Genomic DNA, 13,782 nt, shown 5'->3' with positions numbered 1-13,782 from the left:
TGAAAATGTATTGTGAACTGATGCTGAGAAATTAAGGAATGTGGTTACTAAACTGGGTAAGATGTAAAAGGTTACTGGGGTTCTATCAAGTGTTTGACAGAATCCAATGGGCAGCAGCAAAAAAAATATATATTTATATTAAGTAGCAAGGGTGACAAAACTAAGTGCTGCTACAACAGACTACAAATCCTGGAAAGAGTCTAAAAAGAAATATTTCATTTTGGGTGACAAAAAAAAAATTAATCTGAAATCCATGTGGTGAAGGAGTGGGTTCACGTTCTAAGGGTCTGTCTCTCTCTCTCCTCTCTCTATTAATTCTCAACTACATCCTTAATGCCTAACACAAGCAAAGAATGAGTAGTTTGTGTCAGATACATAGAGCTCATAAAAGAAGAAAGGATGACATTCACTACATTTCTTTCTGGAGAAATCATCCTCTTAAGTATGCAAAATACATCCCAAATAACACACAACAGAGAGATCACTCTATTTTTTGCTTGCATATAGACTTATTAAATTTGTTCTCAACTATGCAGTAAGTAAAAAATCTACACTAAAGGGTTACAAAACTGTCTTTTTTTAATTATGTAGCTATCTCATACATGCAAATGGATCAGAAAAAAAGCTATATTTTAATGACAACCTTACTTCAACAAACAAGAGAATTCTGAAGGTCTTACGTACTCTTTGTAAGTTCCTGTTTCTGGGTCTTCTGTCATCAGGTCGTGCAGTGCTTCCACGCATACATTAATAATCCCACAGAATTTATCTTGAATTACACTGCAAAAGAAGAAAGCTTTCAGGGTTAAAAGATTTGTTTATAGCTGCACTATATATATATATATATATATATATATATATGTGTATATATACACACACACACACACACACACACACACACACACAGACCATATGAGAGAAACTGAAGACCATTATTTTGAATACCTGTAATTTCAAGAAATGGCATTTTAAACTATTTTGTGGGTGACACCATTGTCCTTGTAGAGGCTTTGCTGCAACACCCCTACTTCTAACTACACCACACCTGAGGTTTGACCAGCTTAGGGTAAAAAGACAACTTTAAACCCCTTTTACAAAACTCCAGTCATCAAAATTATGGTTTTCACAACTACAATATGCATCCCGTGGTTCCATTAGTACTCATTGGGCAGCCGCGGTGGTGCAGCAGTTAGCGTTGCCGCCTCACAGCAAGAGGTTCTCCGGTTCGATCCTCGACTGGGGTGCCGTCTGTGCGGAGTCTGCATGTCCTCCCTGTGGTCGCATGGGTTTCCTCCAGGTGCTCCGGTTTCCTCCCACATCCCAAAGACATGCTGTAGGTGGCCCAAGGAGTGAGTGTGTGCGCCTTCTGTGGAAGGTTGGGTGCTGGGCTGGCAACTTGACATTGTAAAACTCCACTGCCAATCATGAGCGGACAGGTGATCTGCTGTGGTGACCCCTAATCGGGAAAAGCCGAAAGAAGAAGAGGTTCCATTAGTGCTCACTAATAACCACAGAAATGAGCTCTGCACTCCTGACCAACAAGGCCCAGAAGAACACTGTCCATTACTTGCAGAAAATCAGTAAGCTTTGCCACCCAACTGCAGGACATAATTTATTTGTGGCCTTGTGACCTACAAAACACTTTGATCTAACTAGCACCGTGTCAGAGACAACCTTGCAACACATCAAAAACTAGTGTTTAGCAAATAACATGCCTTGATTATATACTCAAATGTTTTAAATATTACAGAGTAAAATATGCAACACGATATACTAACATTTGTAACTAGTCATAGAGTTAGTACAGCACACTAAGCTATAAAATGTACCTGGATGACAAAAGTACTACACACAGTATTAACTTAGTTTGGTAATTATGGCACACATGTTTCCTGTCTTGGTGTTGCAAACAGTATAACTGGCAAGATGGTCTTGTGTTAAGTAACAGAACATACAGCCAGCTGTTGCCGACTACAACAAAGTTAAATTACGTAAGGGCGACTGTTAGGTCAGCAGTAAGTAGTTATTAAAACAATGTAATAATCATCAAATTGGTAATTACCAAGGTTAGGCCCTAAACAAAAAGAACTCACAAAAAGAAGGAACAGGGTCTAAACTGAATGCACGTTAACATAAGTAACATTAGGAAGTTAGACAGTTACCAACACTTAAAATATCCCACCAGAATTATAAATTAATACCTCTGAAACTCTGTATTACAAGAAAACCAACCATAAGAGACTCAAATTATACTTCTCCAGTTCAGGAAATCACTCAAACATCACTTCTCAAAAGTAGCTGATTGGCACACCTTTCCAAACATAACAGCCCTTGTAAGCCACAACAGCTTCTCCTTTTTTTCCCCCAATTTCTTAAATCACTGCTTATGCCCTCGCCAACCAAGTACCAGCCACAACTTCTATACGACTATTCCTCCCGCTTCCTTCTATTCCTCTCCCACTCCCACGATACCACCTCTCCACTCCTCTCTTCCTTATCTTTTCAATCTTTCTACCCCATATCCCCAACTCTCAACATATATACTCTTTATTTAACATCTATTTACCAGGAAAGTCTGACTAGGAACAAGCCAATTTTCAGCTGAGGCCCAAAGAGAAATACTCCGATGCATATGTTTGTACCGTGGGAGGAAACCAGAGTACCCAAAGAAAACCCACACGAACGCAGAGAGGACATGCAGACTCTGCACAGAAGGCACCTCAGCCAAGAATCGAACCAGAGAACCTCTTGCTGTGAAGTGACAACGTTAACGACTGCACCACTGCGTCATCCATTTCAGTGCCATTATCAATAAATATCCAACACTCAACCTCTCTTTCATTTTTTTCTCTCCTTTCCTACCATTCCCTCACTTATTGTTTATACCATATACAATGCTCTAACCCACTCTAAAATGCACAGCGGTGATGCATGCAGTTAGACCATCTATTTTTATCAGATCAAACTCTTAGCATTCTTTTTTATTCCTTTTTTCTCCCTCTACCCCCCCCCCCCCACACACACACACACACACACACACACACACACACACGCACGCACACTGTCTCTCTCTCTTTGTTCTAATGTTCTGTAAATATATGTTGGAATTTTGGTATACCTTTGTGAATGCATTGTTACCATTGTTTTATACTTGGAAACTATGCTTGTACAAATGCACTGTAAAGTTCCCTTGTATCCTGAAGCTGTGTTTTCATATCTGGGCTAAACCTGAAATAGGTTAATACGGGTCAGTGCTCTACCCCAATTAATAAACATAAATAAATGATCTGCAAACAAGACATCTTGGAAACCCTAAAATATGGATTATGATTAAAGTGATTAGGACAAAACAAGGTATTTCTAAAGATAGCTTATTCTATCAACATAAGGCTAGATATATATAATTTCATCATTACTTCTGTGATGATGTGAGGTAGTGCCAGCTGTGCTAGGGGGAGTAGGGCAGTACATGTGTAACACATGCCAGCATAGCTTGCTTGAGTTTTGTAAATAATTCTATGTCATTTGAATATCAAAATGATTTGTACAGATTCCTGTGTTAAAAATGTATTTGGAAAGTTGCTTGTGTTAAAAATATAGTATACATGCATGTCAGACTGTATTGTTGTAACTGATTTAGTGTATATATTTTAACAGAGGATGCTGGAAGGGAAGGGGTTAAGCTCAGCCCAGCTAACCTTAAGAAAAAATGCCTGAAATGAAATGACTTGGTTTAGGCCATAAAGATTTTCTCTCTCAGACCTGAATGCAGCCAGAGATGCAATGTCTGTGAAAAACATGGGCTGGGATCTTGCTCTATTGTCCTTAGTGGCAAACTAATTGCTACCCTGAGGTGCCAATATATGGCTTCTTAGTTTCTGCAGGAAGGGTGGAAGTGTTGGAATTGTTTTACAGTTTTCAGATGCTGTAATAAACTTAGCTAAATCTCTGTGTGTGTATTGTGACACATCTGTGCGACATCCTGGCTCAGTTGCTAGTAAGGGGGTAGTGTGCGACCAGATGTAATATCATTCTGTAGCCAACAGTGAAATTCTATTTGAATACTAGTGGGAGATGTGATAGATGCACTATGTTTTCTGGGACCTAAGAAGACACACTCATCCACCTTCATCTTGACTTGCTTTAGTAAGTAACTAGGGAACAGTAATTCTTCAGTCAATTAGAAAATATAATGAGATTAGCAAATATTGTTTTTCTGTGTCTGAGTCTTTCCATCTGTGTTGTTTTTTTATATTACCTGTGAACTGAAACTCTGGTGTTTATTGTACACAGATATTCAGTATTTTCATATTTTCTATTTTATTATCTATTATCTATTATTAAATATATCTATACCTTTCATTGTGACTGGTCTTTTAGAAAATATTTAACCTTTGAGAATAATTAAATTTATTTAGTGGCACTGTGGCTCCACGTTCCTGAAAGTCTTGGTGCTTGGTCAAACATTACCATTTGTACAAGTATTAATTTTACTGAGAATAATTGGGTACCCTGGTAAGAGCCGTAGAGTAGTTAGCTTTGAGTGTTCTGGTGGCAGTGTACCTACCTTATAGTCTGGGTGGAGGTGGCAAAGCAGGTAAGCTGTGCCGGCCTTTCCTGTATGTGAAAATCAAATCTCAAAGAGTGCGTGTTTGTTAGATACTTTGGACAGGGACACCGAAAGCACTGAATTCACAGAGAGAGTGGTGGAGGACTTGGCTTAGAACACCTGGCTAAGGACTCAGCTCTATAGCTGTGTCAGTGGGGAGTCTTATTTGGGTCCTGGACGGAAAGCCCAGCCCCAGGACTGGAGTGTGCATGCCCTGTGTCCTCTTAACGGAAACTGTACTTGGAGCAGAGAGCTGCGTCTGAAAATACAGTGTGTGTATATTTTTTTCCTCCGTGAACGTTCCCACGTTCAGAGGTGAGGACTGAGGCTCCTTGATCATGGGCTCAGAGGAGGGGACGTCACAACCTCTTCCCACCAACTGGTCTTTTAACCTCCAGACAACTATGTTCTAAACTCCACTACAGATATAGACTTGAAACATAAATGCAAATACTGACTCCAATGACAATTCTGTTAACTCATTCAGTCCTGAGCAGCAGGAACCTAATTATTCTCCTTGCTTCCTGAAGTCATTTATGTTAGAAAATAATTTGCTCCTTTAGAGTTTTCTCCCTAACCCTACATTATGAGCACACCTCATATGATTTGTAATATTTCACAAATGGTGCATGTTACAAAAAATGCAAAATATGAAAGTTGTTTGCTAGTTGATGGGGTACACGCTGGTATTAATATATCAACTTTCTCTCTGGCAGCATAAAATTTATCGGGAAAATTACAAAAAATGGTATTTTATCTGCCAAAACATATTAATATTATGGCCAAATATATTACTATATTTTTGTAATCATGCAAAATAGATCAAATATATCAGTGAATGAACTTGGATTTTTCAAGAAAAAAATAGTATAACAAGATGACAAGAATGGGTAGCACACACACTTGTTGTGCAATACTGCATAATCACTAAAAATTATGCATATATTTCCTTAATACTTTAAAACAATTTTAATACACAGAAATATGTATGTTATATGGCAACTGAGAGTACCAAAATGATGTGCCATAATGTTGTGCACAAGATGGCACCATTTGTTTGCCTGTAGTCCACACTGTTTTTGCAATGCTTATTCTGACATGAATATATAGGTAACATTCATAATGGCTTTACCAAAGAAACAGATACATCTTTGGAGGCTTTCACACTGCCTATCGTATTTTAATGCTAAATGTCAATTACTACATACAGTATACACTTCTGCCAGTGTTTACCTTACCCAAGTGTTTCTAGCATTATTTTTCATCTACTGCTTGTACAACCTCACCTGGCATAATAGTATCAAATAACATTTTTATTAATAGAAATACATAAAATATTTCATAATTTATAATCTTTTGTAATCAGCCCTGTACAGCCCACAAAAAATGTTTTTACATGAGGGAACCTACTATATCCTGTTTGCATGCAGATGCCACCTTGCCTCCAAGCCCACAAACTACTTTTCATAAAATATTAGTGCCAATATTTGAATACTGCTGCTACTAATACAGTGTACCTCAAATAGTTACATTCCTTTGCTGTGCTTCTCTTGCCCATCTGTTTGCCATCATTCATTTTCTAAGATCCACTGCTTGCACAGGTCGCCATAACCTGACAGTATCACATTCCAAGCATGATTTACTAATGCAAATATTGAAAATTTTCCATAGCTTTGACAACCATTCTGCAAGCACTCTTCAATGACTCAAGCCATGCACATCTCACAGAGATGATGTCACTGAACACCTACCATTTACTGTCAGCTTGCAGATACCATTTTATTTCCTAGCATATAACATACCGTTCAACATATATTATAGTCTGAATAGTAAAATTCATAGGTAGGTACTAGGCTATTAGCCCTAGGGGCTATATAAGCCTAGCCAAAAAGGTACCCTGGCTTTCGCCACCCAAGAAAATTATTTTCTTTGCCCCTGTCAAGCAGAGCCACAGAAGTGATCCCTGGGGTGAATTTCCTATTTCCCATCCAATCATCAAGATTTTTCTTGAAAAGTGCTAATGAGGAGCTCTGTGTGACATAGACAGGTAGTCTGTTCCAGAGTATGGGAAGTCTCTGGGACAGGAATCTATCCCTCCAGCATGTTCTGTTTATTGTGGTGACAAGGTTTAGGTCCCTAGAGCACGTAGCTCGGAGGGATTGGGATTTCTTTAAGTGGAGCATGTCCAACAGCTCTGGGTTTGACATAGCTTTGTATGTTAGGCAGAGGTCGCCTCTGAGTAGGCGATATGCGACAGAGTAAAGCTGGAGTTTTTTGAGACGGTTCATGAGGGCATCTGTTTGAGGCCAGTAATCCTCTTTGTGAGGTATTTCTGTGGCCTTTCCAGTTGTTGTAGATGTCTTGTGAGGTACATACCAAAAGGGGCATTGTACTCTATAATGGGTCTAATGAGTGATGAGTAGAGGGGAACAATGACCTCTTTTTTTCTGGATGAGAAATCTTTTGTGATGAGGTGAGCCACGTAGAAGGATTTCCAGACCACTGTGGCGATGTGATTATCAAGGGAGAGATTTCTGTCCACCTGTGCCCCAAGGTCTCTTATCACACTTTCAGCGTTAAGTAGACTACCACTTATGTGATAGTTCATGGGTACAGAGTTTTTACCAAAGGGGATGACAATACACTTTTTGGCATTGAGCTTCAGGCCATGGCTTTGACACCAGGCATCTGTCTCAGTGAGGCCCTTTTGTAGTATGTCCACATTTAACATTAACAAAAATTAACATTAAGAGTAAATAAATATAGTGTAAATCAAATATTTCTCTCTCTCTCAGCATTTCTTTTAACTAAATGTGTTTGGAGTTATTTTTTCTCACACACACACACACACACATACATATGTCTTTCCTAGGCCCCCTAAACTGACAATATCACACTCCACTTTTTGTTTTTGCACTTTATTAACATTAACATGTAAAGTACTTCACATTTTTTCCTAACCTTTTGCAAGAGCTCTCCATTAACTCAAGTTATGCATATCCATCAGTTGTAAAAGTAACACATTTTACTGCAAAAGTAGCAGAATTACATGATGCCTTCACATATGAAAAGTGCTTAGCTGGTGATTTACCAATGTAAACAGCTACAGACAGAGTTATCATCACAACTTCCACACAATGAGTTGAATGCATTTACAAATGTGCATGCCATTTCCAGTAAAGCAGGTCAAACAAATAGACTGAGAGGAGAAAAACAAATGTGTACACTGCCAACCCATTACAATTTGCATGCATGTACATGCATATGCATGTACAATCAGAATTGTCCACAAGTTACATCTATAACTAAAGTATGCCTTTTATACTAGAACATACAACTGTAGCCAACACTTTTTCTAAGAAACCAGTATTAAGGGCCTGTGCACATTTCATAACACAGTACTGATGCAAATCACCTGCATATATCCCTTGTCTCAACAAAAAGCAACATTTACAGTTTCACTCTGAAGAGTACAAAACAGCATCTGTGACTGGACAAAATATCACAGTGAAGTCCACAAAATAATGCCATGATTGCCTGTACTAACATACTTTTCAACTTCTTTACTCAAGAATTCTGGACAAAGCCAAAACTAATTGGGGGTGGGAGAAGGAAGGGATAAAGTCCCAAAATCAAAGGTAATATTTAAAAATTACACTAATTTATTTAACAAGTTAATCGAACACAATAAATTGCAGCAAGATACATTTTCTGAACAATAACAAGTATAAAAGTCTTACATTCAGTATTGTTTACTGACTGCAATCCTGAGTCATTTACCAGAAGATTAAAACATTTATGCATAACAGGACAAAAATATCACACATTGGTTCACAGGTGAATACTATGTTAAACACCACTAGGGATCTTATAAGCCTAGACAGTCAACCTTAATGTGACCCATAAATTTAACCTACATAGGAATGATTTACTAACTACCTCTGTCCATCAGAGACATAGGTGCCAGCCCAGGGGCAGCTTTCCAATTACCCATCCACTGGTCAAAGTTGCCTTTAAATAGGGTTAGGGAGGAACTCTGCTTCATATGGATGGGGAGTCGGTTCCAGAAAACGGGAATTTTCTGAGAAATGTATCTTTCTCTACAGCATGTCCTATTTCCGTCGCAAGCAAAATTTGCGTGTTTTGATCTAGTAGTTCTGATACTATTTACTAAGTGGAAGTGCAAAAAGTTCATAAAAACATGGTCCAACGATGCCTTGTATGCCACGCAAAGGTCACCTCTCAGTAGTCTGTATGATACAAACAGGGCTTTGAGGTGATCAGTGTAGGACATTTTTGTTTACTCCCTATCTTATTTTTTTGTAAGGAACCTTTGTGGATGCTCCAGTTGGTGCATGTGTCTGGTCAGGTACATACCAAAGGGGGCATTATTCTCAATAATGGGTTTGATGAAGGCTGAGTAAAAAATGGTACAATGACCTGTTTGGACCTAGATGTCATGCCCTTACTTATAAGTTGAGAAACATAGAAGGACTTTCTTACTATCGTGGACGTGTTGGTGGAAGGACAAATTCCTGTCTATATGAGTTCCCAGATCCCTAACTAGTGAATCAACATTTAAGGGTGTTTTATTCAGTACGTAGTTAGCCAGGTTTGCTGACTTCCAAAAAGGTAATATAATGTATTTTTGGCACTGATCTTTAAGCCATGGCTTTGGCAACAAGTATCTGTCTGTGTTAGACCTTCCTGAAAGACATTCTCATCTTTGAGAGATTCAATGACTGCTAGTATAAAATCATCTGCAAACTTGATCAGCCAGAGGTCTTTGACATTGACATCTACTTATCAGAGGTCAAAGCCAAAGAGGATTGGGCTCAGCACAAAACCCTGTGGGACTCCACAGGTGGCCAGTCTCCTTCTGGAGGCAGCCTCACTGATTCTAGCCTCGAGTTCCATCAGAGAGCCAGTTAGCTGTTCAGCATGTTACAAAAGGGTTTATGCCTCATTCTGGAAGTTTGTTGATGTCCAAGTGGGGTATTGTATTAAATGCTTTAGGCAGGCAGTATGCACTGCTTTCCCCTCACCCACTACCATAGTAACCTGTTCAAAAAAGTCCACTAGAGTCACTAAGCTTGATCTGCCTTTGGCAAAGTGTTAAGAGAAAAAGTTTTAAAAACATACTGTTATTTGTCTTTTTCCTCTGCTTGCAAAGTGAACATGTTATTTGTTGGGATATGCCTATCAAAGGTGGGCCTCACCTGTGAACAAAATGCAGCATTGCTTATAAACCTGAATGATATTTGCTTTCTGCATTTCAGAATAAAGAGATTGGTTATAGCTCAGTGAAGCCTGGGATAAGGACGCACGGCCGAGTAAGAGTTAATTTACTGAAGCAGGCTGTGTGTCCTGGAAAATTTGAGCTACCATTGTTGAACTGAACATTCTGTACTTCTTGAACATTCTGGACTAACTGTTGGTTTGAGGTGATTTGTGATAAACATGTTTACCACAGGTGTTTTTCATAGCCAACTGTCAACGGTCAGAAATGTAACAAAAAGTTGTTTTGCTTGCAGTATAAAAGTTGATGTCAGTAAACAAGTTGACCAGAGGAGGAGATCATCTTGGCCAACATGCTGTGTAATGTGGTTAGCTGCTAATAAAGAAGTTTTTCATCACCTGAGGCAGATGTGACTCGTTTGAATTTTTCTTCTGACATTTTGGTCCTTCGGACCGGAAACCTCTATGAAGATACGGATCAGGCCAACAGAGAGACTGAAAAACCTGTGCAGGTGAGGGTTTCTCATCTTAAGATTCCCTCAACTGAAAGCCCTCCAACTGATTTGTTGTTGAAAGGAGGCCGGCCACTCTCTGATCCCTATCTGAGGGACGGTTTCTGAACGAAAAGGGGAAACGGAGTCTCATCTGGTTCAGGTAGGATGAAAAATAAATTTTCTTTTAATTTAATTTAATCTTGTTGACAAGGGTTTTATTTTTAGTTAAGGGTGGGTAGGATTACTTGTTAAGATTATTTTGTTAGGATCACCCGTTAAGATAGCCCCATTTTATAATAAGCCCTGTAAAATAACTTTGATACAGTCCTAAAATAAGAAATTTAGAGGAAACATGGGTTCGAGTTGCTGCAAGTGTGAGAGTGATGTCTGTTTAAATGTTGATGCTAAGTATATGAAAGGCTTAAACAAAAATAATGTTACATTTTTGAAAAAGTGGAAGTTGAAATATGATTTTGATGGTACCCTGAATAAGAATGCCTGTGCAAAATTGGTTAGAGATTTGAAAAGAGATGCAGGAACTAGAACTAAAAAGCAAAGACAATTGGGATTTCCTCAAGCACAAAAATGGTTAGAAGAGGCAAATAAACAAGCTATAAAAGAAAAACAGTGCCAGGAAAAAGAAAAAATAAATCAAAAGGGATCACTGGTGCCGAGTGGAAAAGTAGCTTTATTTTTAGATAAGGAGGATGAGCATACAGTTTGTGCGGTACAAAGGCAGGCAACTGCCCCACCGTATGGGGAAATTGCTGCTGCCGTACCGCGGGACCTCCTCAATATCAGTCTGAATATGTGGGATCTGTACAGCAGGGTGGGTTACTGGCTGCTCAAGGAAGTGTTGTGACCCCTCCAATTTACCCGCAAATTCCCATAGTACCCAAGGTTGCTTTGCAACAGGTAGACCAACCTATGCAGTCAAGGTCAGGACCAGCAGGGCAAGGACGTTGGGCCATTAAACTTTCTGACTACTCAGAAGCTCTTCCCTTAATACAAGTTGCAAACCCACAAGCAGGGGATGTTGGACAAGAGCCAACTATTTTAGTTTATCGTCCCTGGGCTAGAGAGGATATAAAACGAGCTACAGATGGTATTCCTCATCCCAAGGTTAATTTTCAAAAGTTTTCTGAGGACATAGTTGGTATGCGTTTAAGTTATCATCTAAATGGTTTAGAAGTAGAACAAGTAGTGTGACAAATCCTGGGTCCAGATTGGCACTTAGTTTGTGGTACTTGGACATGTAAGGCAGATGACGGCACTACATTAAAGCATAATTCTGGGGTGTTAGACACGCAAGTCACTGATCTGTTGAGAATTTCTGATAAGTGGCGTCCAAGAGCAGATTGGACAGTAATAAATTAGTGCATCCAAAATGATGATGAATCTGTAGATAACGATATTGTAAGATTGACAGAAGTGTTCAATAACCACTGTGGAATGATTATACCGCAGAATCAGACCAATGATAGTCTGTATGAACAGCAATTGAAAAATGCTTTTCTTAAGGGTTGTAGGGCTCCGATAAGTAGTTTTATAACTAAGCATATGGTAAATCATAGAACATGTAGACTGCAACCTTTGTTTGAATATGCACGGCATGCTGAGTGACATTTCAATTTAAAAAAGAAAAAGAAAGTACAAGTGTTAGCAGTAGGGGATGATGGTGGTATATTCTTGGTACAGGACCAAAGGGGGCAAGGGCGCCGTGGTGGTGTAAAAAAACGTGGGGGCCCGAAATGGGACACGTTAAATAAACCGGGTTGACATTCAGAGGAATATGAGGGGAGGTTAAAACGTGGAGAATGTTTTAAATGCGGTAGATGTGGGCACTTTGCTGCCAACTGTGAAGAGTGGCAACACCCCCCACAGCTTACGAACAAGGGCTCCGCATGACTATATAATAGTAAAGGAAGGCGCCAAATTCATTATTGTGATTATTGTAGAGAAGAAGAAAGTGAGAATGATTGTGATGATGATGAGGCAGACACTCTCTGCGATGAATGTCAGAACACTCAGAAGGAAGGGCGGGATTGTGACTGTGAAGTCATAAACCTGGCAAATTTGGGTATTGCTATGCATCTAGATCAAAACCCCATGATAGAGTTTTTGGTTGAGGGACAGAAAGTGGAGTTTTTATGTGATTCAGGTGCATCGCGTACACTTTTGGGTCCAGCAGTTCTGCCTCCGAACTGCGAGACGGATGAGTTTGTCCTTGTAAAAGCGGCAAACGGGAAAATCTATAAGGAACCACCGTCTCATCCTCTATTGTTCACAGATCCGCAAACAAACCAAATTGTTAGGTGTAGGGTAATTATATCGAAAGTTTGTCCAGTTAATTTGCTGGGAAGAGATTTGATGCATTTGTTTGGAACAGTGGCAATTCCCACACCTAAAGGCATTGAGGCGAAAAGGTTAGCAGATGGCTTGGTGGTACAAGGAATACAAGACTTGTTTTACTGGTATAGCCAGGACTTGATTTCAAATGGGTTGGGGAGGGTTGATACAGATTTGATCAACCTAGCTTTAAGTAAATCTAGGAGCGGGTCACCGCAGGTTGCGGCGCACTTACATTGTACAATGTTCTATAGAAAGGCCCCTGGTCCGGATAAAGAGGATAAAGAATTTGAAAAAGAATTCCTTAAGCACAAACATGCAAGGATAATTTTGAATTATATGTTTTGGGATACGCAAGGTAATACAGTAGTGACCTGTACTTTGACCAAGGAAATGAGTTCTTTATATCACTCAGGTTATAGCCCACATATTTTAATTACTAAAGCGGTGGGGACACATTGGGTAGATTTGGCGAAAAAGGTAACGAATTGGGACACAATGTCCGAAATTCAATTGAGTGATCAACAGATCCAGGTACAAAGACTAAATTGGGTGACTTGGGCACAACCAAGTGTGCACCTCAGGGATGACAAAACAGAAATGTCATGACAAATCCTCCTAACTCAGGAGGAAGATAGTGCGTTAAGTGCCTTACCTGTAGATTTATGGTCAAAAGGTAAAGGGGATGTAGGACTGATGAAAACAGCAGGTGAAGTTTGTATAACTCCAAAGTCAGGTTTTAGACCTTGTAAGCACCAATACCCGCTAAGTAAACAAGCAGAGGAAGGAATTAAGCCAGTCATTGAGCAGCTAAAACAGGTACGAATTCTTGTTGAATGCCCAGATTCGCCCTGCAATACTCCGTTGTTTCCTGTAAAGAAACCGGATGGGTCATGGAGGTTGGTTCAGGATTTACAAGCAGTTAATTCAGCTGTGATCCCAAGAGCACTGGTGGTCCCTGACCCCTATACATTACTTAATGATTTACTACCTCAGCACAGATATTTTTCTGTCATAGATATAAGCAATGCTTTTTTATCCATACCACTACATAAGGAGAGTAGATTTTGGTTTGCATTCACTTATCAAGGT

The 13,782-nt window shown here is 39.4% G+C and overlaps 1 protein-coding gene across 1 annotated transcript in view; it reads right to left on the bottom strand.

Annotated features, from left to right (window-relative positions):
* IPO11 (importin 11) overlaps positions 1-13,782 on the bottom strand; it is a gene marked incomplete in the record, with an annotated part of 3,749,854 nt that overhangs the window by 782,386 nt on the left and 2,953,686 nt on the right. Inside the window, 1 exon segment of the mRNA XM_044063824.1 lies at positions 685-780. Coding sequence (XP_043919759.1) covers positions 685-780 — 96 coding nt within the window.

This window comes from Protopterus annectens, chromosome 2.part2 (assembly GCF_019279795.1).
Source record: "Protopterus annectens isolate FY-2018-M chromosome 2.part2, PAN1.0, whole genome shotgun sequence".
Classification (NCBI taxonomy): Eukaryota; Metazoa; Chordata; order Ceratodontiformes; family Protopteridae; genus Protopterus; species Protopterus annectens.
The sequence above is the reverse complement of the archived record's forward strand: the minus strand, read 5'-3'. Positions and strand labels throughout refer to the sequence as shown.